The sequence below is a fragment of the Colletotrichum higginsianum genome, chromosome 10 (assembly GCF_001672515.1).
Source record: "Colletotrichum higginsianum IMI 349063 chromosome 10, whole genome shotgun sequence".
NCBI lineage: Eukaryota > Fungi > Ascomycota > Sordariomycetes > Glomerellales > Glomerellaceae > Colletotrichum > Colletotrichum higginsianum.
The window spans coordinates 1954417-1982395 of NC_030962.1; the positions used below are offsets into that span (position 1 = coordinate 1954417).

A 27979-nucleotide genomic window follows, 5' to 3' on the forward strand; every position below is an offset into this window, starting at 1 on the left:
GAATCAACACTGCCGCCGTCACCGACAAGACATCACCCCCCCTCCACTGCGGACAACGACGACGATGCCGTCCTTCCCCTCTCTCCTCGAGTGACTCGTTCATGAACCATGGGGAACGCCCACTTGTCCTCGAGCTAGTGTCGAACATAACCCTTCTTCTCGTCTGTCGGCAGTTATGCAAGCCATCAATCACTGCGCGCATTAACATGTCTAACCACCTATCCGGGGCTGCCCTCACTGAAGCTCACTGATACCTTCAACCACTCCAGCCCACTCCGGCCCACTCCTCACTTGCTTCACTGCTAGACAGTCAACTTGGGAAAAAATCGGGCAATGATGCTTAACAATCTGGTGTTGGTACTGTAAATTCCGCTATGCCGCTTTTATGACAACGTTATCCGTCAAATCCTTACAAGAGAAACCCGAGAGCCGTGCGTAGGATGTATCGAACCAACCACGCTTGCTCTCTTGAGGTCCCATTCTCAAAACAGAAAAATCTACCTCCCACCGAACGCCCTGGAGCACCTAATCGTCCGACCAAGGCCTTCCTTTGGGCCGCGACAGGTTCATATGATAGATAAACGAAAAATATGTCCTGCCGTCGGTTACAGGCTCTCCCCTCGTTTCATCTGCTCCATCTGGCCGAGCTCTCGCTCCTCGACCAGCGATGCTCTTCTCGTGCTGAAACGATCCCAGAATCCTGATAGCCTACGCCTCGGCGCGGGGTCCTTCTAGTCGATCTTCGCGTTGGCGAGACTCTTGGTTCCGGGATTGTTCAAATCGTTGACCTGCTTGATGGTGCCTCTCTTGTACTTGCTCTTATTGCGGAGTCGCTTGCGGGCCACCATGACAGGCACCGAACTCTTGGTTACAAGGTAGTTTGAAAAGGATCCCAATATGACACTGTACCACTCGTTAGCAGAGCTGCCACGCAGCAATGAATGTGCCAGCACTCACCCCTTGAGAGCACTACGGCCACGACTGCCCAAAATCACCAACGTAGGGCTGACGAGATCAATCACCTCCGTGATCAGGTGCTTTGGGTTCTTGCAGTGGACTACCTCCACAATAACTCGTACTTGCAGACGCGTCCGTCGGAGCAGCCGCTCGACCCGCTCTTGGATGTCATACACTGCACGACGGCGCTCCTCCTCGGCCCGGCCGCGCTCTCTACTCGACGGCGCCGGTGATGACGAGTCGCTAGCATTCAAAGCCGAGGCTCGCGGGAGATGGGGGTAGGACGGGCCAGCTGTCATTCCTGGCGGCGCCGCCTTGTTGCTCGACATGGCGTTAATGGCAGCTGCCTGTTCCTGATGGGCCGCGCGCTCGTCGGGGACCATAATTCCATCGGCTGAGTAGATGCCCGTCTCTTCATCCACGCAATAAATGCAAATCAGGGTGTCGCCGTCTCGCAAGACTGTACCTATGGTCCATTCCAGCGCATGCGTCGACTCCTCGCTGAGGTCAGTAGCCACGAGGTACTTTCTCAACCTGTGGTGCTCCTCTTCGGCCGCCTTCTGAATCTGATTGAACTCGCCACGCATGATGATACGGAGAGTTCGGGAGAACTCTGGGTTGTTGAGAATCTCCGTTCGGGAGAAGGCCAGTCTCTGGGCCCGCTTAATGTCGTTTAGGTCCTCCTCATCATCTGAATTCACGGCGGAAGCCATTCCAGAGCCAGGCTCATTATCGAATGCCGTGGTTGGGCGGACGCCGGCTTTCGGCTTCGCCCTCTCACCAGTGGGCTTAGTGAGTGTAATGGAAGGCTCGTCCAACAACGACTTGTATTGATACTGCGGTTGCTTGGAACTGACCGCGAGGCCTTGGGAATGGTCAGCGTCTCATTTGACATTGATCAAGGCGGGGGGGGGGGGTGACTTACGCTCCTCCTCGGCAGCAGCAAGCAGGCTGAGTGTCTTGCGGTCGGCCTTGCTTGCCTCGGAAGACTTCACGCCACTTTCCGAGGATCGAGGTGACATCTTACGTCCTCTCTGGCTCTCCTCGTCCGAGGAGCTGCGTGCATCGTCGTCGCTGCTGTCCTCAAGCTCCTCTCCGTCGGGACTAAGATAGTCTTTCGTCAGCCGGCCGACACCGGCATCGTCTACGCTAGACTTCTTGCGGCCAGCCAAACCCGAAAGACCGCCGCCCGAAAATGCGAGATTCGCATCGGAAAGTTTGCGGTAGGCGGTTGATATGTCCACTACACGGCCATCGTCGAGGACGGCAGTGCCAGGGATCTGTTGAAAGCGCCCACTGACGTTGGGCGAACGGGATCGCATGCTCAGTCGGCCATGAGGAGACTTGGATTTGCTGCCTTGGCCCCTGCTTGAACTTCTACCGCCAAGGTTGATGGAGGGGTTGCTGGCAATAGAGCCATGACGGGCCCTGTCGCCTGGAAGTACAATGCCGGGGATCTCATTGCCGCGCATGACATCGGCCATGACGCCGCCCGACTTCTTTGCGCCGGGTCCCTTGCCGCCTTGGGTGTTGCGCTTCGGCATAGCCTGTCCGATGTTGTTGGTAGATATAGCAGAAAATTGGTAGTCGGCAGTGGGATCCAGGCGGTTGGCGGCGGCGCGGGGGCCGAAGCTGGGCTTCTGAGAGTGGGAGTCGGAAAAAGTCCGTGGATGAGGTGCGCGGGATTCGACAGGAGAGCTAGGACCGGCGCTGGCGGCTTGCTTGGGGGCCGAGGTGTCGATATCGAGCATGCTTCGGACGGGGGGCGGAGGGCCGCTGATGTCCAACATGCTGCGCACCGGCACAGCGTGCGTCCCGGCGGGGCTCTTCTTTCCAACACCGTCGCCGACATCCAACATGCTTCGCACAGGAGAGCGAGGCGAGGTGTAGGGCGATGGCGAGCGTGCCGAGACGGGTGAGCCTGGGTTCCAGCCGGATCTATTAGGCGTACCCTCGAGTAGGGCCAGAACATCCCTTCTCTCCTCGTCCAGCATGGCCTCCATGCTCATGGGCTGACGCGACATGCTGAGCCACGACGACGGTTGATCTGCGCACTTGGCGGGGAGGATGCCTTCGTCGGCAACGGGGGGGTATCGCACGAGCGACAGAAGGAAGGCGACAAGTCGTCGGGCGTGGGATGATGCTGCTGGTATCGTCTGCTTGAAATTGAATACGGGCGTGCTGGTTGGGCCGGGGTTCGTTCGTTTGGTTCGTTCGGGGTGGCGGTAAATCTAACGGGGAATGATCTTGCGGTGTTGGCGTTGGCGGTGCAGGTTGTTCGGCAGAAACAGCATTGTGTAGGCACAGTCAAGAGAGGTCGGCGGGCGGAGCGAGGCTTCCTAGATCATGGCTTCGTGGGTGGACCAGATCAGAGGTGTGGAAGGAGCGCTGGGTGTGGAGGCCTAAATTAGCTTGTGAAGCACGAGTCGAGTTCGCCAAGGCCGGGTGAAGGAGGAAGAATAGTATCTAGGAGTAAAAGGCAGGTAAGAGAGAGGGAGAGAGGAATCGAAAAAGGTGCGGTAGGGGAGAAATAGCAACGAGTCGCACGAAGACAGCGCACGCGCACGATTGGTAGCGGTGGTGGTGGATGGAGCAAGAGTAAGGTATCCTAGTCCAAGTCAAGCCCAATGTCCTCCCGTCTTGTTAGGTTCTCTGGTGGTGGCAGTAGCTGCGCAAGCGCAGGCTGGGAACGAGCATGAAAGGTGGGGACTTGCAGATGGGAGAATGGGATGCGGTGGAGAGTTTAGTGGTTGAAGAGTGGAAGAGAGAGGCAGAGCCTAAGAGGTGGTGGAGGAGGAAGAAGAAGAAGAGGGGGCAGGGAGGGATTAGGGAGGGGTAGGTGCACCGTTTTTTAGCGTCCCAGTCTTTGGTCCCTGACTGTTCTTTGTGGCCCGAGTGACTTCAACACTGCAGTGCATAGGACGAGGTAAAATGACAGACATATCCGGAGAGATACATGTGTACAGAGGACCCCCCGAAGACACTCGTCAACCGCACCTTCAGCTCGTTGTTTCCCCCTCTAATTTGCATCCTACGAACCTCAACCTGCATAGACTTGTGAGAAGGGGAAGAGGGCTCTCGCGACTGACCCGGGATGCGAGAAGAGAACACGAACTGGAGGGCGGCAGCAGGTCGCTAGAAGGGTTGCCAATATAATGGATCCATGGGTGATGGATACCTTAACCGGCTCCAGTTCCAGCCCATCGCCTTGCCCAGCCCCGGCCCCATTCAGGCCCGCTCCTCACTTGGTGCAGAAATCCCGTCTCCAATTTGGAGGCGTCGTCATCATCAGTCTTGGTACGGGCGGTACCTGCCCACCCTGGAAACCTGGTGAGGTACAGATAGGCCTCCCCAATCACAGCCTCATAATTGTGTCTGATACGTGAACCTGCCTAGATGAAAGGGGCTGTTTGCATGTGGGAGAAATCATCTGTTTGCTGCCGCAGGGCATTGGTAATAGGTCGGTGTTGTGTACTGCAAATAGCCAGCCGCCTGTTCTTTCAGACTTGGCGGCCTCCGACGAAGACAAACTCAATCCGACGATGGGGACGCACACACCATCGCCCCAACTCTTCTGCCGACGGATGCACGCCACTGACATGCAACCCATCCGAACGAGAGATGCTCCGAGTCTGGTCGCGCTTCGCATGTTTGCTTGACTGGGCCGGGCATCAGGCTGGTTGTGTACGTACCCGCCCCCCCCCCCCCCCCCCCCCCCCCCCCCCAAGCGATCTTTAGACTTCAAATGATGGGGGAACATCTGATAAGATCTGGCCGGTCATTGACAAGTTGTCTTGATGTTCAACCGATATCGATAAGGCTGCTTCTACAATGCACTGCAGTGTGATGTAACATAGCTGGAGAAAGGACAGTTCAGGCCGACGAGAACAACCTGGCTGACCTGGCTGGGTCGGGGAAAGAACGACATCTTGGACGGTTGTTTGATGTTCCGGTGGTGTTGTCCACGTGGGGCAGCACGGCGGCAACCCGCGATCCATCAATCGATCGATCATTCAAAAGTCGAAACACCCAGAGATGCAAATCAACGAGTGACGCATTTCATGCTCGTCCCTACTGCATTTTGTGCGCTGGGATTTACTTTTATCTACCCCGCCCTGCGTGTCTCCCGAAAATGAACTATATGGCGCCAACCTTCGCGGGTCCTCGTCGTCCGCAGGCTTCGTCAACCTCCGTCTCGTCCCACCCCCTCCCCCGGTGACCGTCTGTTTCGCCGGGACACCGCAACAAAGCCTTGAACACGGCCCACGGCTCATCGTGAACGGGACTTACTACCCATGTGCCAGACTGACGATGTGATGACGACGCCGGCGTCCATCGCCAAGAGCACCGGCCTCTTGGCGGTAATACGCCGGCTGCCTCTGAACTGTCCCGCCTATGATCTTACGGTAGGCCGATCTACCATCGTCCGGACTCACGGCCGCCATAGAGGTAGCCGGGACACTCACTAAACCAGCTCCAACCGTCGTCACGCACAATCCGCCAAGACGTCACCGCGTGCCGAGGAGACTTTGTCACATGGTGCGTTCCCCAGGCCTGCCTCTTCGCAAAGGCGCGAGAGCATGTACCGTCAAGACGATCCGATGATGTGCGAAGAGTTGGGTATTCAACCTCATGTACCAGGTCACAGGGGTAAGGGAACATCGAGCTGTCGTCTCAAGTTTTGGGGGCCGTTCTTTCAACCTTTAGCCAAAGATGCGTTGCGTTTCTAGCCGCAGTGAAGTTACATCCCCACGGAAGAGACGGTACTGCGACTCACAGGCTGCCGTCTTGCACTGCCGGTGTCGTTTGTCACAACAAACGCCCGTGTCCAAAGGCTTCTTCGCAGGGAACTGCCGTATTCGTCGCATTTCCAGGCTCCCCAATTGCTGTACTCCGAATTATTCCCTAGAACAGACGCCCCTGCACCTCATCATCTTCTGGGGCCTCCCCTCCCTTAGCTCTGACAGTTTGTAGTACGATAATGACAGGAAACGCTCCTCTTGAGCACTTGACATTGTCGGGGTGAATATAGTACAATATACAGTTCTTCGTTTACACTTTTTCTTTCCTGCTCTGATAGCGGCCCACCTTCACTACGGTTTCTAATGCGCCTTGACGGGCTTGACCGTCAAGTTGGCACGCGTCGCAGTGCCGAGCTTGTGCAATGTCAGCCTCTTGTCCCAGACGCCCGACCGTCCCTCAACAACAGCGATGACCTCGTCGGCCACCCGGTGCGGGAACTGCGTCCGACCACTGCCCTTGGACGGCTTCTTGTTGACGACGTCCAGGATCCATTGGAATGCAGCCCGCCGCCTCTGACGCACGGCCAGCGGCACCGGCAGCTCCAGGGGGCGGCCACCACCAGCTCCGCCCGGGATGCGGCGGATCTTGAGCAGGGGCGCCACCGAGTCGATGGCTAGCGTGAGGTACAGCACGGGGTTCAGAGGCAGATGCGCTGGCGGCGGGGCGCCCGGGAGGAGCGGGTATCGCGGGTTGATGATGGGGGGAGGCGAGGTTCGGAGGAAGTTGAGGACCATGGCCATGTTCTGTGTAACACGTGCGTTAGCATGCGTCTTCTCTTCTTGCACGCGGAAGCACACATCTGACTATCGAGATGGACTCACTCTTTGCGCTTGTGCCTTCTTGCCGTCCCGCATCATCAGGTTGGTCAGCTGGTCGAGCACAGGGTGGTAACGAGACTTCAGGTGGCTGTGCGGCGGCAGAGGGAGGCTCGGTAGGGGAAACTTGTATCCCGGACGTTGCGACGTCGCGATCTCCGTATCTTGGGCGTTTGTGAGCAGTCCGCCGGACGCCAGAACCTCGAGGTCACGGAGAGGATCGCCGTTCGACGGTGTAGGAGGGATGGCGCCTTCGTTGTAAAGCGCCTGCTCCTGTGCCTCCGTCAGGCCGCCCTCGAGCCCGGCGCTCTGTCCCTTGGCCGCGATGACAAGCTCTTCCAGCGCCGCGGCGGCCTCGTCTGTTGTCGACTGCAAATATCCCGTCAGTCCTTCTTCTCTTACTCTCACCTTCTCTTCTCAGCCACAACATCTTCCTATGTGTCCATCATCGGCCGTGTCCGCATACCTGTTGTCCCGGTGCAGGCTCCGAGCCAATCTGGCTCGGAGGGAAGGCAGCATTTTCAGACGGTCTCAGAGTTGGGGGCTGACTCCGTTCGCCCTTGCGCTCGTCCGCGTATCCTCGTCTCGTCGCGGCCCAGACCGGAAGTGCCTGTCGGGGGGCCAAGGGTCGGGAGCGCAGCACGAGCGTCCGGCCGGCGGTTCGCAGGCTCGGCCGCAGGGACATGACTGCCGTGGATACGATAATATTCCGAAGACGTGGGTTGCCAATTGAGGTGTATTGGGGCGTTGTCGAGCTGTTCGGGGGTGGCAAGAAAGCTGCCTGGCGCCGTTCCAACTGGGTTTGAGTCGCAGCCAATCCGTGATACACGAAAATTATTGAGTCGCGCGGCTGTTCGCTCCACACCTCCCCTAACTGCTGTTTCCCTCTCTCTCTTCTTTGCTTACCTACACAATTGAGCTGCTTTCCTAGCGTCTGCAGGATAAATGGTAACTCCGGAGGCCGAGCCTAGTTGCATGCACAGGGTACCTGTTTCTCCAGGCCCCACCCCGGTCAGAAGTCGGTCTGGCCCGTGCCGTAGGCGGCTTACAATCTTCGTCTTAGGTAAGCTCAGCTACCACCGTCATCGTCATCGTCATCGGTCATCGAGGAGATGCAGACCTTCTTCACCAATGCCACCACCCCATTCAAGTTGGCTTGCTTTGCTTGCTCAAGCCAACCACTCAATGAACTCTCCCTCGCAGCGCGGCATTTAACCCTTTTTGAACCGAGCCAAACACGTCGCGGTACTCCAAAACCAACGTCCCATCCCATCCCCATTCGGATCTTGCCTAACCCAATTCACGGAACAGCCTGTCTTTACTCCCCTCTTTCTGATCCCTTTGCCATATCGCATGATGTCCAGTTGTGTTGATATCCCGCATCCATCCTCCTCACATGTGTTTTGTGTGGGCGGCGGTGAGAGGACGCAACAACCGCCAATACCAGCAGACATGACGATGAGAGACACGAGTTCCCAGATGTCAATCCCCATGCCGGGGCTTAGCTCGATCGCATCCCGCTTACATGTCGTGGCACGCCGCCTCTCACACACGTTCCGTCCACATGCAACTGCAGCAGCCTATGCATGCTCTCTTCCTGTCTCTCTCGACCCCTCGCTGCATGCTGACCGAATTGGACGGACCCATCATTGAACACCAATGATGCGTGATCAGCCCGCCGCTCTTGCTGCAGAGTGTGTGCAGCTCCTGCAGACGACATTTAGCGGCTCTTTCCTCACCTCCTCATCCCACTTCTGCCCTCATGCTCTCCGGTCAATTGCTTGCACATTGCAGCATGACCCTATCTCTTTTGTGGGGAGATCTGTCATTCTGCGGACACGTTGCGGTTCATATTGCCATTCCAATGACAGTCTCCGAGCGTGGCAGACGATCGAGTGCCGCGGTGGCAGGCGGCTGCGTGCTGTCCAGTACAATTTGTGGGAGACTCGGGGTACCTCAGTTGGCGTGAGATCTGCCTCCCGTCCCCTTTACTAGTTTCTTTTTTTTTTTCCCTTTCTAAGGCCGAGGGAGGGAGGGTCGCTGCGTGTCAACACCGCACCCACCGTGTCCTTTCTTCGTGCGGTAGTGATAACAGCGCCGAAAAGGATGTCACTATAGGTGAAAGTGTGTTTTCGCCCTGTCCATACCAATTGACACCCCTTCTATTCCCATCTTCCGCTGCTGGCATTATTGAGGGTAAGTAGGCCACCACGAAGCCACTGATGTCTTTTCCCTTTTTTTCTTCTTCTTCCTTTTCTTCCTTTGTAAGCCACTTCGGAACTGTCATTTCCGTCACGATAACGTGGAAAGGCAAGCGTTGCGCGTGGGTTCAATGCAAGCGGCTGGGAAGAGGTGGGTACAGTCGACACGAGAAAAAGGAAGTTTTCTCCCATTTGGCCCTCTTCTCACCTCCCCAGAACTATTGCGGAAAGGGGGGCCCTCTTCAACTTGGATCTTGTCCAACTATCTTCCCCACCACATACATCCCTTGCCTTGGTAGTTGCTTTTCCTCATAACGCCGCTCTGGGAAGAAGAAAACAAGAAAACCAAGGATTTCCAAATTGCAACCATATTACGGACAAGGGCAGTATCGTGACACCGCCGCACACAAAAACAAAAAGCCCTCATGACCGTCGACTGTCTGCCGGTCCTGTCTTGCCAAGGTTCTGTCTCATGTCGAGATTTCTCCAGACCATGATTCCACCCGTGTCTGACATTGTGAGGAACACGGAAGGGGGAAAACCCATGCTGACCCCCCTTCTTCGACTTGGCCTGGTGAAAATGTCTCTCGTGCGCCATTCCCCCCCAACCAGCTCAACACCCAAGTTGTTCCCTTTGGAGTCCCCAATTGACCTCAGGTAGAAATGTAGTCGTACGCCGATATCCGTGGTGTCCCCCATTCTGCCGTGTGGCATTGGCCAATGTCTCCCAATCCCAACTCCAGATGTATTCGTACAAGTGAACAGTCGAACAAGGGCCCAGGAAAAGCAAGCAAAAGTAAAACGTAAGGGGGGGAAGCATCAAGTGCGACGCTAGAAAATGATGCTTCGACTGGTGTTCGCCGCAAGTTGCCGGTGTTTTCGCATGCATGTCTCGGTTTCGTTCTCACCAGCTCCCCCTGCTGTTCGCCGGAGAGCTGGGATTGGAGCCGGTGAGATAATTGAGTGCCATTTCGGCGGCGTCTTCTTTCGCGTTGTTGAGGTTCTTGCCGTCGTACCAAAATCGTGCGGAGAGAGTGCGTCCGTGAACCGTGACTCGACTGGACCAAGCTGTGCGGCCGCCTACGAGACAAAACAGTTAGCGACCTGGAAAGATTGGCGCAAGGTGATCCGGCTTCCAAAGCTTACCACGTCGGTCAGAGACGATTTGGAAGACGGGAGGCAAGATGTTAGCCTCGCGGCAGGCGTCTTTAAAGGGTTGTCAGCTTCCTCAGGGTCATTGTGGCGAACGTGGCGGCGTCCTACCTTCAAGTCGCTCTTGCCAGGTTCCTCCTTGGCTATTGTAGGAAGAAGCAGACATGGCGGTCGTCGGGTATGACTTGTTGGAGTACATGCAGTGCAAATCTATGCTCGAAGCCAGAAGAGGTTCTAATCTAGAGTTCAAGGTGGTCGAGAAGGGAAGCCTGTGGCGGGAAGAAGTTACTGATGGTGTTGTAGTCGGTTGGGATCGTGGATATCTCGAGACAATCTGTAGCGGCATTCGGTGGTTCTTATACTCGGATCAGATCAGTCGTGAAACGGATGGGGTAGTCCCATTGGAGTAGAAAGATTATGATGTGGCAGGACAAGATTAATTTGATGCTGTTTTGGAGGCAGCAGATTTGTTTGCACAACGATTGTGAGGACGGGTAAGGGATCAGTTGGGCTGGTACCCTACGGCATGCTGCATCTTGGGATGGGTAGATGTGGGAGGAGAGAAAAGGAAAGGAAAATGAGAGAAGAGGGACATGATCCAAAGATGTAACGACACAACATCATGTCCCGAGTCCGTTTGGGTTTAGAACGGCAGAACCACGTCGATTTTCTGTGTTCTTTCTTTTTTTACATCCCCTGGTACTTGTCTCTGATGAGCAGCAGGCGGCGGCGGCGGCGGCGAGGAGAAGAGGGGTGTGTGCCACTTGGGTGTGAGTACTTCTGCCCGTCTGATGCCAGACCATAGACCACAGACCAGACCGACGGGCGTGGGGAGTGTGGCACTGGCGGCAGAACGTCGCGATAAACTTGGGCCCTTAGTGTCATCTTTTTTGGTGGTTTTTTCCCCTTTTGATTTCAATCTCCCCCTCCTTTGCACTTCTTCTTCTTCTTCTTTCGTTCTGCCGTATTCTTTTTTATTTCCCTCAGGTACCCTTGGATACATGCTTGTCCTTGAACCCCCGCGTGGTCTACCGGTACATGGGTGCCGACAATCATGGGTTGATGGACAGGAAGCTGGGAAATATGGGCTTGCGGGACCTGAGGCAGGGTGAGGAGAGGCGGGAACACACGCTACTCTGAAGGGAGACTAGGAATCGGACGCTCTGAGCGAGCAGTTGATTGGGACGTAGCTGACCAGGGCTCCCTTACCCGGCGCCCGGGGGGTTCCAAACCAAACAGAGCTGGCGTGGAGTGCCGACCCGTCTGGGTGGAAGAGGGAAATGATTGGGAGCTTCAAGCCGCAGAGACAAGGGCTTGTACACGGCTACGCTAGTAGACTCGGGGGGGGAGGGTGGACAGACAAGGAGGAAGGAGTGCAAGGTGCAAACGGTGGGAAAAGGTAGGTTGCGCGTTGACCAGGGGTCAGACTGGAATCTCCAGCCGAGAAAGGGAGAGGAAACGAAGGTTACGGAAAGCGGATGCACACAGCCTGGATGTATCCATGAGAAATAGGAATTGTGTATCGTATCCTGCTCATGCACAAAGATACGTACGTACCTGACGTGCTATTTGGTACCTGTGAGCCTGCGTGGAGATGTTCGTATCCTTAGGCGCAAAGCGAATGATGGACCGACGGATGAAGACAAACGGGAGAACTGGAAGGCTGGAGAGGAAGGGCTACGATGGCACCACGTCCACGCAGCCAACGCTTCAGCCGACCCGGACTAACCGTAGCCAGGGTTGTGTGCCGGACTGCTGTGGTGGACTGGTTAGCAATTGTTGATCTACGCGTGAGAATGTTGAGCTATCTGCAAGGTGAGGTAAAAGGTCAATGTCTCGACATTGATGGCACTGACATCAGACAACGCAAACCAACGATTGGGCAATCAAGCCAAGGTGAGGCAAGGCGAGGCAAAGGACGAGAGGAAAGCTGGGTATCCATCCCGTATGCACAGAGCACTTGGCTTTGGCACCGGGCAGCTCTCAGAGCCAAGGTATTCATTCGTACGGGGAGTACGGATGTGCTAACAACGCCAGGGCCCTCTCTATCGGCGGCATCAGCTCCGCCAACCGGTGAAGCGAAACGGACCGGGGTGGTCATGCTAAGCAGGCTGGGTGGTTGGGCAGGGGAACAGTGTCGCCTCCATACATTGCGACGAAAGGAAACTCGGTCAAGACCATTTGGGCTTCATCGAGACCATCCTCGCAACCATGAACTGATGTTGAAGTATGTCACTGCACAGCATGCAAAGCAGGTGAGAAATAAAGGCCGTTGAGCCACGTCGATTTCGATGCGCGATGCGCGATGCGGCAGGGAAAGGGCGGAGAGAGTCGAGTGATGTATCCGTATGTATCATGATACTGATGTAGTTAGTCGTGGGTGGTGGATGGGGCGGGAGGGGGGTGGGATCGGGCAGCACTCGCTCCTCATCATTACTTTTATTTGTGTTCGGGTGGGGAGAGAAATATCGGGGCAGTCGGGGCAGGGTGGAACAGAACATTTCTGGTAAGGCGGGCCAGACCACAGATGACGATGATGATGATGATGATGATGCTGGTGCTGGTGCTGGTGCTGGTGAGGGAATTGTGAATTGTGAAAGACATACACAGTGCTCTCTGTACTTGACTTGAGGTGGAGAAGCACACCATGCAGTAATCAGGATGTGCAATGCATACGAGGACAAGCATGTGGTCGCAGACTGTACAGAGTACAAAGTAGATACACCACCGACCTACCTATCAATATCCCGGCAGCGTGTACCAGGAGAGCAGCCTGGGTTCTGCGTCTTAGGTGCTTTCCTCTTGTGCTGTTCGCGTCCCGCGTGCCGCAGAGAAACACAACCAGGTCATGACGGCTTGTCTTCCTCGTTCGAGAGGGAGGGAGGAGGCAAGGTACGTGCATCTCCATCTTCTTCCGTTTTTTTTTCTTGTGGTTGGCTTTGCCGACGAGACCGGCTGGTTCGGGTCTAACTCAGGTCCAGGAGCCTTTTACCGGTGGTTGTGGCAGCATTTGAAAGACGGGCGTCCGGGCGGGATCGACCAGAGTGACAGGCGGCCGGTGGGTTTGGGCGGATGCAGCTTGGATGCAGCTAAAGCAGCACGTACAGTAGTAGCAGGCGGCACACAGGAACCTGGAGCGGGTAGTTCGCAGCACAGTCGGAGACCATCCAAAGTCGCGCGGTGGCGGACGCGGTCCAAGTTGGTCTGTGGAGAGGCCTTGGTGGCCTTGGTGGCATCGGGGAATGGGAGAGCCCTAGCCGGAGGGGTCCCTAGCTTCTTAGCCTGTAAGTCCAAGGAACCGTCATGCTTCCCCGAAACGAAGGGATCAGGCAGAGGGGTGGGAAGGAACCGGGAAGCCGGGGAACAGGGTTGAGGGTCGCTGCTGTTGCTATTTGTCGTGTACTGTGTTTCCCTTTCTCCCCCTGGCGAAGACACAGAAGCAGGCAGGGAGGGGTGAGTGACTGTGTCTGTCGAAGTCTGTCGAAGTGGATATAGAGAGAGGGAGAGAGAGAGAGAGAGAGAGAGAGAGAGAGAAGTTTGTCATGTTTGTGACTGCTCCGAGCAGACAACAGATACGTACCTACATCATCTGGAGGTAAGTCTTCAATTCCAGCAGGCAGGTACGGGTAGGTACGAACACATCCCGGTCCACGTCCACATCCACATCCGCAACCACTCGGGCAAGTAGGGTGAAGTCAGACTTATGCTAGCCCCGTGGTAAGCATTCATAGGTAGGATACGTGGCAATGCGAAGCTTTGCCGGCGTTTTGATTGTTTCGTTTGGTCTCGAGCCTACACTATACTACACTACCTAAACATTCAAACTGTCGGTGTCTGCCGCTGTCTATGTCCATTGCCTACCTATCATCCGACAAGCCGTTCATCTCTCGCCGTCTTTTCTTGTCTTGTCTCCCAACCTTTCTTCTGTTCGGACGGAGAAGGAATGCTACTTACACTTTCATAGGCCACTTGGTGGCGCTTCCCCTCCCAGAGGGGCAGACACTAAACGCCGTGACAGACAAGAACAGCAAAGGACGAGCCGGGCGGTTCGAATACTCTGCTCTACACGTGTACTCTGTGTATTTGGGATGCAGCAGTGATGCTCTCCCTCCCGCAACGAGCATGGCAACAAGGAGAGAGGAAGAGAAAGCAGCGAGGAGCCACAAACTCAACATTCAATACTGGGCACTTCACAGCCCGCCCAGCAGCAGCAGCAGCAGGGTCGGGGAGCAGGGTTCAGGGACAGTGCCAGGGCCAGGGCTCTTCAGGCCAAAGGTTTCTGCCCCTGTCCTGGTCGCCAGGTCCTGTCCTTGAACTCAAAATCGACAAGAAAAGAGATCTCATTACTCCCTTACGAAGTACCTTGGTCATGCAGCGAGGCGAAAGAGAGAGCAACTACCACTCAGGCGCTCAGCTTTGTCACCGCCTCTCGCACCTAAATGCGACCTCACATCCACCAGCCTTTCCGCCCGCCATGTCCGTAATTCGTCCATCTTCCAGGTCTCGTCCACTCGGTCTTATTCACCATCTTTCGCTTTCCCGCGCTTGCGTACACACGAAAAACTCGGTTTCCTCTACAGGTGCCAGCAAACAGTCCGCCGTGGGGCCAGCATTCCTGCAAAGTATCCCGGCCCGACCGCATCGCTGACCCAATATTTGCTCGCGGATCGGCGTTTGCCCTTGGCGGGCCCTGACTAGGCACAGGAACAGGGGCGCCGAAACTCGAGAGAGCGCAGACGGACTGCGGCATGTGCGAGCGAGGCCAGGGTCCATCTAGTTTGCGAGCTGTTCTTGACCAACCCGTCGGGACCAGTTCCAATGTCCCCCGGACCTACCACTTTGCCTTTACCTCTGCCACTCCCTTTCTCTCTCTCCCTCTTCCTCTCTCTCTCTCTCTCTCTTTTAACGCGGACGCTCTGATGTGCACCTGTCAGCCAATGCTCGCTCCAAATGTCGATGCATGGATGCTGCTTCGGGAGTTGGGGGTGGAATACACATCCCCTAGCCCATCCGTGTAAGTCCATTGGAGACCATCGGTTCGTACCTAAACATCAACGACACCCACAAATACCTGCTCTCACTGTGCTCCTGGAGCCCCTGCCGAAGCTAGCTACCTCGCGGAAAGTCCCAGAGTCCGAGTCGGGTTGGATCCGTGTTTAGTGCTATGGTCCTCCCGAGTAGGTCGGTCACTGGTCGCTGGTCAGTACACAGCATTCCGGCAATCCAACCCCAGTACGGAGTATTTAAGGCTCTCTTCGTTTGACCCCACCCGTCCGGGGTATTTTCCGCTGTTCGCAAAGGCCAAAGACTTAGGAAATCCAACACCAAGTCTTTGCTCGCCAATGTCGTGTCAGTCGACACAGATAGCGAAATCAGCGACTTACTGAATTTACCCTCATCGTCAAGTTGAACACAATTCTCGCTGCTCTCATTCACACCTCCACAACGTACCAACTTTGCTGAGGACGGCAATCTGTTTTCTTACGGCTTTGTATGCCCCTCCATACACGCGCAGCATTACGACCCCCCCCCCCCCTCTGTACTTGCATGGCGTGGAATCGGCTTCCAATGGCGTTGACACGGGGAAGCTTGAGCAGCAGGATGCCTATGCGAGGGTGCTCCGAGTCTCGGCGGAGCCCGCATATCCGACCATGGCCAACTTGCGTGTCAGCATCATCTCCACCAATGTACCAATCGACAATTGAGGCTGGCGACATGCGCATGGCGATCAGAAAACTTGTCATGTGGCTCAATCCGTCTATGCCCACGCTTGCCTGCTCCGGTTAATATATCAGGAGCATGCGGTGTGCTTCTCGATCCTTCATCGCCCTGCGAGGCGCCGCCAGCGCAGCAACGGCAACTAATCCCTTTCGGATACAGGAAGTTGACGTCAAATATACAATTGCCGGCTGTGTCTCACCTTGAGACCATGACACAGGCAGCCCGAGCATCCATCAGTCAAGACACCCGAGATGAGGATGCTGCAACTCTCCGCAGCAAAGCTGCCGCGCCGTGCATCGACCCCTTCTCAACCGAGCTACGTGTCGGTGCCAGAAGGAAATGTTTCTTGGCCCAATTTGCCACATCATCTATCTGCTGGCGGCTGCCTGCCTTCTCCCGTCCTTCTTCGGGTCTACGTGGAGCACCTCCTTGTTCTTCACTATATGCCATCGCCCGCTCGGGTGGTCGCATAGAAGCAAAGACGCGTCAACAATCGCTCTCGAATGGCTCGGAAGCACGTAAGAAGAGCATCACGTCGAGAAGGACTGGTTAGGTCGCCGAAGCCCTTCAACACGGCACGAAGATCAGTCGACAGCTGCGATCTCGGCGATCAAGTGACTAAAACCTGGATGGAGATTGGCATTCAAGAGGAAAAGCAATGCTAATCACTGCACACAACGTATCAAAGACGAACCGCCTTGCGCTGGGTATGACCTGTAGCAAGGCTTCTCATCATGGCCTCGGTGGGGACACAACAGTTCACGACTGAGCCGGTTGGGCTTGCATTTGCCGGTGGCCATGTCGTTTGGTGACAAGCAGATGCCAGGACGAGACCATCACGTTGAAAGTCTCCACTCCCGTCGTGGTGGGCCTTCCGTGTATGACGGACATCTCGGGCGCAATATGGCCGCTTTGAGGGTTGCGCTTGGGCTAACGCCCAAAGTATTCCGCCTTCTGGTCTGGCATGGTCCTCCCCATAAGCAGTTCCGCGTTGCGTGTTTCGCGTCAGGCAATGTTCCTGTGATTGATATGAGCCGTGGAGACCAAGGTCGAGTGCCAGATGACGTCCCTTGACGTCGGATCCGTCTTGCGCGACGTGTACGCTGTGGCACCAAAGCCTCAAAGAGCCGCCAGATTGGGAGCAGGTGGAGCGACACCGACCCCGGGGATGCCCATGCCAATCGTCAAGGACGGCTGGGGTGCGTTGGCCAGCTGGCGGTTGGGTATCAATTAAACCAGAGTGTGGTGTGAGTTTGTGTGAGTGCGACTATGCAGCCGGAAGGGAGGCTCGAAGCCAGGCAAATGCTAAGATCCAGTGCGAATGAAATAGAAACATAACGACACAGCTGACACGCGCCTCGGGACGTCACTCTATGTGAGTAAACAATGTAGGCGAGAAGGGCACGGCTTGTGCCCGGTGGCCCACTGGTTACGCCCCAATAGCCATGAAGATTTGCTGAGCAACCCGCCCAATCTCTAATGTTACATGTGTGTGTGTGTGTGTGTGTGTGTGTGTGTGTGTGTTTGCATCTTATTCACTCTGTCAAAATGCAACAAAAAATAAAACAAAAAAAGACTAGGGTCGTCCCTCAGGCACCCCAGAGCGAAGTCTTTTAGATTCGGGAATAGTCCCGTGGACGGAATCTGGAGTGCCATGTGAGACGCCGGACGGCAGACTTGGCTCCCCAGTCGCTCTACGGATACATAATCGCAAAATGGGTCTGGGAAAAAACGCGGGGGAGGAAATGGTGGAGGCCGAGTTACCTCGGTTCGTCTCCACAGGCGGCCCCATGGTACCGGTCGAGGGGGCTGAGCGTGTCGTCCTTCTGTCGATCGCCGGACTCCCGAGTCAGCTAGACTGCCGTCAGACTCGTCGCTTCTGCTCCCTTTTCTCTTATTGTGGTGATGATTGTTGCTTCCTTCATCATTTAGACCGGCTTTTCTATTTGGATACCTCCTTGTTGTCTCTCCCCCCCCCCTCCTTCCTCGTTTCCTCCCATCAGCGCACATAGTCAGTTCGTGCCCGCCCGCCACAGCGCCATCGAATAGAGAACGTGTCCAGATTTGCCCAACATGCCTTTCGACACCGAGCTGACCCGGCGATTGGGTATCAAAGGTAACCTCAGAGCCAGGAGAAGGAGGATGTCAACTTACGCACGCTGACACGCTCTTTTCACTCGCGTCACAGTGCCCATCGTCCAGGGTGGCATGCAGCACGTCGGCACAGCCGACCTCGCCTCGGCCGTGTCCAATGCCGGTGCCCTCGGCATCATCACCGCCCTCATCTTCCCGACCCCCGAGGAGCTGCGCAAGGAGATACAGCGCTGCAAGACGCTGACGACCCGCCCCTTCGCCGTCAACATTACCCTCCTCCCGGCCCTTGTGCCCCCCGACTACGCCGCCTACGCCCAGGTCGTCATTGACGAGGGCATCCGCATCGTCGAGACGGCCGGCAACTCGCCCGGCCCCGTCATCAAGCAGCTTAAGGCCGCCGGCGTCATCATCCTGCACAAGTGCACGACGATCCGCCACGCGCAGAGCGCCGTCAAGCTCGGCGTCGACTTTCTGAGCATCGACGGCTTCGAGTGCGCCGGCCACGTCGGCGAGTCGGACATCACAAACTTCATTCTGCTGTCGCGCGCGCGCCAGTCGCTGAAGGTGCCCTTCATTGCCAGCGGCGGCTTCGCCGACGGCCAGGGGCTTGCGGCGGCACTGTGTCTCGGCGCGTGCGGCATCAACATGGGCACGCGCTTTATGTGCACCCTCGAGGCGCCGATCCATCACAAGATCAAGGAGGAGATCGTCAAGGCCCAGGAGACGGACACGGCGCTGCTCCTGCGGCGGTGGAGGAACACGACGCGGCTCTACAAGAACAAGGTCACGGAGGAGGCCATCAAGGTCGAGCTGGAGAGCAAGTCGGGTGAGTTTTCCGAGATCGCGCCTCTCGTGAGTGGGAAGCGGGGTAAGGAGGTCTTCATCACGGGCGATCCCGACTACGGCGTAAGTAGCAGGCAGACCCGTTCGTTCTTGCGGAAGCGAAGCAGACGGTTGGGCTAACATTTTATCGCAGGTCTGGACGGCCGGGCAGGTCATTGGGCTGATTCACGACATCCCCTCGGTCAAGGACCTGGTTCCCAGGATAGAGAAGGAGGCCGAGGCAGCGTTGCGGGAGAGACTATCGCTCATCAAGCCGGCGGCCAAGTTGTAGAGAGCAGGCATACACACTGCTGTCTGAAGAAACATAGAGATGTAGAACAATGGACCACCACGTGCATTGTGACGATTCCATCCAAGTCACGATGCTTTTTTCCTTCTTTCTCTTTTTCTTCACGCCGTCTGTGACACCCGCATTGTTTCGAGTCCGATTCTAGCTACTGGACCCTGCGGGCGATGCTGTCATGGCGTCTCATGTAATTGGCTTTCTGCCTGTCGTTGACTCGCGGTGCATCTTTCACATGTGATAATTGAGAGAGTAATCCCATACACGACACCAGGCCAACACGTGTTCAGCCATGAAGACAAAGCTCCGGGGGTTCTGTTCTGGTAGGGTTCCCAGCCCAGCGTCTTCGGTGCAGTTTGGCCACGGTACAATGGGCCCAGATTTCGGAGGGGTCCAGCAGGAAAGGCTACCACGGTTGCTTAGCCAAAAATAAATGACACCTCGTGACGGTTGGAAAAAAGGGAAGATGGTCGCCAACAGGTAACTCTGTACTCCGTACTCCGTACATAAAATGGAGATCACCTGCTCGGGCTCCATAGGCTTGTGACGCAAACCATTGGGGGGACGAGCAGGGGAGTTGCAGAGTCCAAGTACCAAATGAACTGCAGTGTCCAATGGGGGGAGGGAGTTTCCCCCGCAAAGACGCCTGCCCATGTACTTGCCTCACTGGCACTGGCAGCACAGCACAAAACAGTACGGGGGAGGCGGCGCAGCCGCAGCGTGGAGAAGGGCAATGTCGCAGCGCAGCAACAGCCAGAAGCAGCACATTCTCCAGCATGTGAAAATCCCTAGCGCAGCCTTCAACGCTAGAGACGTGGGTCCCCCCTCCGGAGTTTCGCATCCAATGCGGTGTGGGAGTGGGACACTCTTCAAGTGCCTCGGTCGAGAGTGCTCCCAAGTGACCCCCCAGCTGACATCAGCGCCGCCGCCGCCGTCGCCGCCGCCTGCTTTTCTCCAGCTAACCCAAAGGTCTAGGTGGCATCGCGGTTCGTCTTTGTTTTTTGTCGGTAGTACCCCCATTCTTCGACATCCGAGGCTCATTGTGCCGTCTGAAATCCGACCCAGACATTCTTATCCGTTCCACGTCTCTCGTGCCCTTTTCCTGTTGATATACATCACCCATCCATCCACCTTCGTCTTTCTCTCCACTGCCGTCTGTCCTACTTCTGTCCGATCTACCCGCCATCATCACAACCCGCATTTGAAGCTTTTACAACTGTCACAATGGGTGGTGAGTGCCAGCATCTTATATACCGAGACGCCCGCCTTGTTCCATGCTAACTCGATTACCACCCAAACAGCCCTCGAGAGATTGACTCAACTTGGCGGCCAGTTTACCGCTGGCGGCAAGGACAAGATCCTCCAGAAGAATGCCGACGATGTAGGCTCCCCGTGTCCACCCTTCTCCAGTGTTCCCTCGGTCTAACCGTCCTCCCCTCAGGTCGTCGTCACTGCGGCCCTCCGCACGCCCTTCACCAAGGGTGGCAAGGGCGGCTTCAAGGACACCCAGGCCGCCGACCTGATGGCCGGTGCCCTCAAGGCCCTCCTCGAACGCTCCAAGATCGACCCCGCCCTCGTTGAGGACATCGCCGTCGGCACTGTCCTGGCTCCCGGAGGTGGCGCCACCGAGATGCGCGCCGCCGCTCTCGTCGCTGGCTTCCCCCAGACTACTGCCGTCCGCACCCTCAACCGCCAGTGCTCCTCGGGTCTTCAGGCCTCCGTCGACATCATCAACCAGATCAAGACGGGCATGATTGACATTGGCATCGGCGCTGGCGTCGAGAGCATGTCCACCCAATACGGGTATGTCTAATACACTCCCTCTGTTTCTTGACACCTGAACTTTTCCTGACTGACTCGTCCTTGTTCAGTCCCGGCGCCGTCTCCGAATTCTCCGAAACCCTCGAAAACTTCCCCGAGGCTGCCAACTGCAAGGTCCCCATGGGCGTCCTCTCTGAGAACATGGCCCGCGACCTCGGCATCCCCCGCACCAAGCAGGACGCCTTCGCCGCCTCATCGTACGCAAAGGCTGCCAAGGCCCAGCAGGAGGGTCTCTTCGATCAGGAGATCGCCCCTCTCAAGGTCAAGTTCGAGGACCCCAAGTCGGGCGAGACCCGCGAGATCACCGTTGACAAGGATGATGGCATCCGCGCCGGCGTCACGGCCGAGTCGCTCGGCAAGATCAAGCCGGCCTTTGCCAAGGACGGAGGCATCCACGCCGGCAACGCTTCTCAGGTCTCTGACGGCGCCGCCGCCGTGCTCTTCATGAAGCGCTCCACCGCCGAGCGCCTCGGCCAGCCCATCCTGGGCAAGTTCGTGTCCGCCGCCATCATCGGCCTGCCGCCCCTGCTCATGGGCCAGGGCCCGGCCAAGGCCATCCCCGTCGCCAACGCTAAGGCCGGCATCGCCACCGAGGATGTCGATATCTACGAGATCAACGAGGCCTTTGCCTCGCAGTGCCTGTGGAGCGCCGAGCAGCTTGGCATCCCCTTCGAGAAGGTCAACCCCAAGGGCGGCGCCATCGCCTTCGGCCACCCTCTGGGCTGCACCGGCGCGAGACAGATCTCGACGCTGCTGTACGAGCTCAAGCGGACGGGCAAGAAGATTGGCAACACGTCCATGTGCATCGGCACCGGTATGGGCATGAGCGCCGTGTGGGTTGCCGAGTAAACGGGACAATGATGTGAGATGATGAAACCTTGTACTTTAGTTAAAGCATCGGGCCTGGTTGTATACCAACAGAATGGTTCTTGGATTTAGGCGTATGAAATACGACGGTATATGAAGTCTATACACCCGTAGATGACGACTGCTGATGTCTGGCTCATGTCCCTACGTACATGTCTTGGTTCGTCATGGGTCGAGACTGCCCTTGTGAGGAACATGCAGGACAGCTGCAAGAGCATATGTCGAAGTTGCATGTCGAGGGAGTACAATACATCAAAGGCTTGGGTGTCACTGCAACACTAAGAAACTGTAGCAGTCGACGACCAGCCATCCTACACATCCTAACCGCTTCAGGCGCAAAATCTTCTTCCTCACGACCAGAGACTACGCTCCAGCCCGTAATGAAAAAAAGAAGGCCTGTCAGACGTCCATCGACACCCACCCCGGCTGCGCGCCCGAAGGCAAGACCGCGGCCGGGGACGAGATCATCACCGCTCTCTATACAGCAGGGCCCACAAGGACCCAGCCGCCTCCCTTGCGGGGGGTGCGAGAGCAACCAGAGTTCTTCACTCTAGGGTGTCGAGGATATAACTCATCAACCAGGGTGGGATCTGTGGCTCCTTTAGGGAACCAAGAAAGGGTCGAATACTATAGAAATGATTCTCCTGTGGATGCTTGGTTAGCGCGCTGTTTCGCTCATAAGGTTGAGGTGTTTCTGCTTGCAGGCCACCATGACCGTGGAGAATAAGAGTATGGGGTAAGACGTACTGAAGTATTGTCGACATAAGGAAAAAAAAGAAGGAAAATGTCAAAAGTCTGCGCGAGAAGGATGCCCTTTTATACCTGTTGGTTGAGATTTCGGAACAGGTGGGGCGGTCGTTCGGGCTCCACTGCTGGATGGGAAAGCACCGAGTGCCTTCCGTTCCAAATTTTCTGCGCGGTGGGGGACGGCGTGGACAATACAGACAGGGCAAATGTAATGAAGTGGAAGGCGCGCGTCTCAGGCTGCGAGACGGAGAAATAGGTCTTGCAAATGAACGTAAGGGACGTGATGTGAAGGAGATGGACAGAATGGGATGCGTTATTGCATCACGACCATGCTTCCAGTACAGACGCCGCAATGAATAGACAACTAATTCACAGCCTAAATATACGTGTAGCAACTTAACAACACAGAGGCCTAACGAAATGTCTATAAGTGTATAAAGTGTTTGTCCTTGTCGAAAGTTCAACTTTCATGATTTTGACTATGGCTTGATGACTCTGCTCTGTTTCTTAAGTTGCAAAACTCAGCCGATCATCATCAAGCAATCAGCATTCAATGGTTTCGTGGTGTAGTTGGTTATCACGTCAGTCTAACACACTGAAGGTCTCCGGTTCAAGTCCGGGCGAAATCAATTCCTTGTTTTAAGGCAGTCAACTGTTCTACTGCCATGGATTTGTGTCCACCCTCAATTTTTGTCAGTGTCTAATCGTAGCAGGAGGATGTTGACAGTAACATCCTGTCTAATAGGCCTTGTAGCGCACAGGTAGCTACATTAGACTACCTGTGCATGCATATAATCTTAAGATCTACAAGCTTGCTAGCACTGCTGTCAAGAACGCTTACCTTGAAAGTCTAAAGACTTTAGGAGGCTGTCCTATTAACGTTCTTTAAGCACTAGTTAGTTGTAGGTTGAATCCCTAAAGGTTAGCTACATACTGTACTACTCTAATAGTCTAGATTAAGGGTTGTATTCCAAGCCTTATTGTAAGTACTGCAGTCACTAGTTGCCTGCATGTGTAGATAGGTACACTAGATACACGTGCCGACAGAGTAGATAGTCTTATTCCTAGTGAACCTTCCCCTAAGGAAGATGAACTAGAAAGAGATGTACTTAATTGCAGCTGCACTTTTGCTAATGCTGTTTGCTTCTCTTCACTACTCAAACGTCTGGATCGGCGACCTTACTAGACTTTGTAGCCTAGCAACTGTGCATCCTATCGACTCTGCTGCGCCTAACGGTCCAGCCATCGCGCAACCCATCCTATCTATCGGACTGCAACGGCTGCCACAAGGGCTGTGTTAGGTTGCATGTTGTTCTTCTAAGGCAAATCTAGTTGCCATTATCTGCGCTGGCGTTGATACAGCTTACATACCTAGGTTTGCCAAGTACTGCATTCCCCGGCAGCTCTTTTGATTCTGTTCTAACTGTCAAATGCAAAACCCTAAGTGTAAGGAACAAAAGGTGCACCTGGACAACAATCTTCCTGTTTGGAATTAGGTAATAGTTGTTGATTCTGGTTTGGCTAACGGGAGGCGGCTTCCGTTTGAAGCCAAGTGCACTGCCCAGGAATTATGTAATGCAACATCTCACTGGCGTCATGTGTCATGATCACCGCCAGCAAGATGTGTCACAAATCCACAGCATTCTCACGTATTTGAAAGCTATGAGGGGAAACTCATCAATTGAGTCTTGCAGCTCACATTTTGAGTAAAAATAAATGAGAAGGGACTAAAAAACATGGTCTATTTGGCGGCTGGCTCTAAAAACACATCAAACTCTTGAAAACACCAAAAAATAAATTTCTCCCCTTCCAGAATCGAACTAGAGACCTTTCGATGACAATGTAACCATTACAGTCGAACGTGATGAACCAACTACACCAAGGGGAGATACCAAGGCTGTGCCTTGCTCGGTGGATGGTGTTCTTGGAGAAAAAATCACTCAAGAGGGGTCACAATCTCATTTTCCAGATCAGCACCCCCACAGGACCCTCCCTCATCTATCCCATGTAGACATGTGGCCCAACGCCGATGAAGACATAGGCCTGGGGTGAGTCTTGCTTTAGTTGATTGATTCTATTGTTTGCTATGTTCCTTTCGAATCACGTTGAGCTTGACATGCCATAAGCTCTCGATGTCTTGAATACTGCGGTTTTTGACGTTTGCAGGAGTGGGTCCAGGTATCATCAACAAGTGGGCTTGCCAGTTCAAGAATGAGTTGTTCCTATGACTAGTCTTTGTGAAACAAGCGCTGACGGGGAGTTGGAAACGAAGTTTTCACAAAATGACTTAGACTTAAACTTCAAATGCATCGGGTCATTAACGATGAGACCGAGTTATCAGTTTCCTTTCCCTTACTACTACTCGTTCGTCGGATTCTTGTCTTTCGTATGTTTTGTTGCAGTGCGTTGCACTATCTTATCAGCCTTACACGAAGAACGCCTGTAACTAGCTGGTGCTCTCAACACGACAATGGAGCTGGGGCGTAACGCCGAAATGTAATGAGAAGAGATGGGACCGAGAGTCTGTCACGAGCTTCGTTTAATAGGAACTCGTTGTATTGGATCTGACTGAATCTTGGTGTCCGGTCGTCATCATGTTTATCCCTCGGCTCTTTTGTTCTTCGATTGCAACTATAGCCTGCCCTTTTCCAGCGTGGCATATGGATACTTGAGCAGCCTATGCCCCAACAGCTTTGCTTTAGAAGAAGGAACCAGACCAGGGGCTATGAAGAAAGCACTCATGGTTGGATGGATTGTTCCCTACCCTTTCCATCTCAGACAATGAACAAGCTTGCTGCTATTCCTCTCTGGATCTTCATCTTTTCTTTTTTCTTTCTTTTTGGGACACTGCCTCTTCCTCTTATTCTTCCTTTCTCTCAGGTTCAATACACTCCCTTCCCTTAGTCCCTCTCGCTCGCCCGTCCGCCTCTCGCCGGGGCTCCTTGTGTCACGAGATGTGATGAGACAGAGCACACTGTAGGCATAGGAGAAAAGGAGTGAAAGATGCTTAATTCTAGGAAATATTAAGTGAGTGAGATATGGCCTATACATACATATAGGCACGTAGATAGGCACGTGTAAGGACTATTTTAGAGAGCTAGAAATAGGGGGATTTTCCCTGTGACACCTTGTTAGCCCCTTCGCCCAAATCGCCAGCCTCATTTCAACTAGCATCGGACTCGTTTTTCTTCAACCCTCCCCCTTGGGGGTGGGAATTTAAAGAAGAAAAAAAGAACAGACGACTGCCACTGTGGCTCCTGAATTCTGTTGTTGCATCCAAGCCAGTCCAATATTCGGGAAGCGTCCCAGGCCGGCCAGTCCGGTGGTAACGGATCCCAATCCGAAGTCGTCCGAATGATCACTGTCTTCAACGACCAGATCTACACAGATCCTACTAGCGACATTTCAGATAACCCCGATTCCAAATAATGGTCCAACCCCTGGGAACTTGGGAGTCGTTGAAGCTTTACAACAGAGCCTGCTGCCGGTACAAACTCCCCATGCTTGATCGCCATCACTATTCTACGAAGTCCGTCCGCCAGGGATACCTATCGGCTGCCGGACCGGAGAAGGACGAAGTCCACAGCCTTTCTGGTACCAAGTCGGTCAAGAAGAAAACCTCTGTCGCCAAAACAGCAGGAGATCAATGAGAAGGCGGTCCTTGAATATCGCAAGGACATCGATTATAAGCTCCATCTCGGGGTCCCTTGTGAGCCTATTCAAAACACCAGTTTGCACCCTCTTTCCTTCGCTGCGCTGGAGCGAACGTTGCCGAAAATTTTTCAGATAATGGACTTCTTCTGGCTCAAGATGAAAGCCATCGAATACCCAGACAATTGGCCAGGCCATCCTCGAAGCCCTCGAGGCCCTGCCTCACGACCTGGTACTCGACAACGTGGCTCTGGCCGTCGCCCTCATCTGGTGCCGGCTGATGGACGAGGTCGACTTCTATCCTGAGCTGCTCGTCAAGTGAGCTCGAATACCCGCAAGAGGTCCAAGACCAAGCCTGTCAGCCTTATCGTATTCTTGGTATACGGGTCGTATTTTCTTCGACTCTATAGCTGGTTCTCGTTGGCCTTGTATGGGCATCCGTTTCGCGCCATCAGCTCCCTCCACGAGAACGATGTTGCGTTCCACAAGGACCTGCAGCTTGACCCGAAGCTCGTGGACGAGCTCGCGATCCGCACGGAGTTCAGGATTATGAACCTGCAGAAAGATGACTAGAGGTTTATTCTGCCGCAGACATTTCCTGGCTCCCCCATCCCGATTCCCGCCGGTCGCGGCCATAGAGCCCGTAACGTACCGACTGTATGGGATGTCCTTCTTGTCGATGATATCCATGCCATCGGACTCCCTTCCTACCGCAACAATGCCAGGTTGGGCGAGAAGTGGGTAGGACCCCTTTTCTGTCACCACCTCTTTCACGAGCAGTGGTTACCCGAGCGCAACATGAACAGCTCCGTCTTCAGCAGTATGAAGGACCCCTTTTATTGGGTCGACGTTCTTGTCTCCTACCAACCGCCCGAGTCGTCGGAACTCGATGGCCTATTTGGTGTGCGCCGGCCAATGTCGTCCAGTCGCGTTATCCAACCATTGCCTTCGTCGACAATGTCGTCCCCGACCCCCCCCCAAGGATGACGGGCTCGCATCCCAGAACAACATCGTTCTCAACCCCGCCGGGTACTTTCCATCGATTCCATGGGGTCTCTGGAAGAACGAGTACTTTGAGCGAGTCGCCAGCGCAGCAAATGACGGCAAGAGTCTGGCGGAAATCAACTTCAATCAGAACAGTATGCTTCCTGAGTGGGATAACATAAACCAGAAGTTTGTCAGAGGGGGCCCAACTATCTCACTCCTTGAAAATAGCCAATTCGGTTCCAATGCCTCTGTTACCAGTTTTAGTTCCGAGGGCGAGGAACCCGATGAGCAAGAGGAATCAGTGGAACCAGAGGAGCCCGTCGAACAAGAGGAACAAAGGCGGTCCGTGGAATTTGTCGACAGACAGTACGTGGACGAGCTTTTCCAAATTGCCCAACTCCATTTCATGAAACCCCTTCTTCATTTCAGCGACTCAATGGAGCCCATCATCAGTCTCGTTGCGAAGGATTACGAAGCCCCAGACAATATTACGAGGGACGAATTCGATATGGAGTTTGGGTATGCCGTGGAAACGTCTAAGGAGCTCTATGAAGTCGTGGAATATCTAGGCGGTGACCTTCCGATGTCTGAGGAAGATTTCGAAACGAGAGTGGTCGACTAAGTGGCCGCTCTCCTTGGACTGGAACCCAGCGCTGACATTAACGGTATCAAGGAGGTGAATGCCGATCTTGCTGCCAAGCTTGATGCTATTCGGTGGCAAGCAACTCACGAAATCGATGGGGTCAGTTTTGCCGATGACTCTTATTTCAAAGTGCACCTCGATGAGGTTCTCGGCCATCCTGCTATGGATGTCTATGATTCTCTCTTTGCGCTGCAACAAGCCTACGAGTCGTTGAAGGATGTAGTCCCTTCGTTCAAAATCTAATTGGGTTTCGAGCCCGCTCATTTGGAGCATACAGCGGCTCCGAACCGCACAATATTCCATTTGACACTAAAGGTTTACTTAGGAACCAAGTTTGAACACATTTTACTACCACACTCAGTACCCTTTTAGTTTCATTGCAATATCACTCATA

The 27979-nt window shown here is 54.8% G+C and overlaps 6 protein-coding genes across 6 annotated transcripts; 3 read left to right on the plus strand and 3 right to left on the minus strand.

The window, feature by feature from the left end:
• Positions 1–731: 731 nt before the first annotated feature.
• Positions 732–2981, minus strand: CH63R_14068 (Universal stress protein family; the record flags this gene model as incomplete). The annotated part of the gene is made up of 3 exons (XM_018309042.1): positions 732–903; positions 958–1822; positions 1883–2981. The coding sequence occupies 3 exons, from the start codon at positions 2979–2981 to the stop codon at positions 732–734; spliced, it is 2136 nt and encodes a 711-aa protein (XP_018151360.1).
• Positions 2982–6059: 3078 nt separating this feature from the next.
• On the minus strand, positions 6060–7260 carry CH63R_14069 (30S ribosomal protein S7; the record flags this gene model as incomplete). The annotated part of the gene is made up of 3 exons (XM_018309043.1): positions 6060–6503; positions 6582–6944; positions 7042–7260. The coding sequence occupies 3 exons, from the start codon at positions 7258–7260 to the stop codon at positions 6060–6062; spliced, it is 1026 nt and encodes a 341-aa protein (XP_018151361.1).
• Positions 7261–9680: 2420 nt separating this feature from the next.
• On the minus strand, positions 9681–10274 carry CH63R_14070 (uncharacterized protein; the record flags this gene model as incomplete). The annotated part of the gene is made up of 3 exons (XM_018309044.1): positions 9681–9856; positions 9923–9982; positions 10040–10274. 3 exons carry the CDS (start codon positions 10272–10274, stop codon positions 9681–9683), a joined length of 471 nt encoding a protein of 156 aa, XP_018151362.1.
• Positions 10275–17722: 7448 nt separating this feature from the next.
• CH63R_14071 (2-nitropropane dioxygenase) lies at positions 17723–18857 on the plus strand (the record flags this gene model as incomplete). The annotated part of the gene is made up of 3 exons (XM_018309045.1): positions 17723–17765; positions 17838–18649; positions 18720–18857. The coding sequence occupies 3 exons, from the start codon at positions 17723–17725 to the stop codon at positions 18855–18857; spliced, it is 993 nt and encodes a 330-aa protein (XP_018151363.1).
• A 1236-nt stretch (positions 18858–20093) lies between these two features.
• Positions 20094–21539, plus strand: CH63R_14072 (Acetyl-CoA acetyltransferase; the record flags this gene model as incomplete). Its single annotated transcript, XM_018309046.1, has 4 exons — positions 20094–20100; positions 20171–20250; positions 20311–20672; positions 20741–21539. 4 exons carry the CDS (start codon positions 20094–20096, stop codon positions 21537–21539), a joined length of 1248 nt encoding a protein of 415 aa, XP_018151364.1.
• Positions 21540–25804: 4265 nt separating this feature from the next.
• CH63R_14073 (uncharacterized protein) lies at positions 25805–27828 on the plus strand (the record flags this gene model as incomplete). The annotated part of the gene is made up of 5 exons (XM_018309047.1): positions 25805–25909; positions 26122–26273; positions 26531–26858; positions 26938–27461; positions 27594–27828. 5 exons carry the CDS (start codon positions 25805–25807, stop codon positions 27826–27828), a joined length of 1344 nt encoding a protein of 447 aa, XP_018151365.1.
• Between the last annotated feature and the right edge of the window lie 151 nt (positions 27829–27979).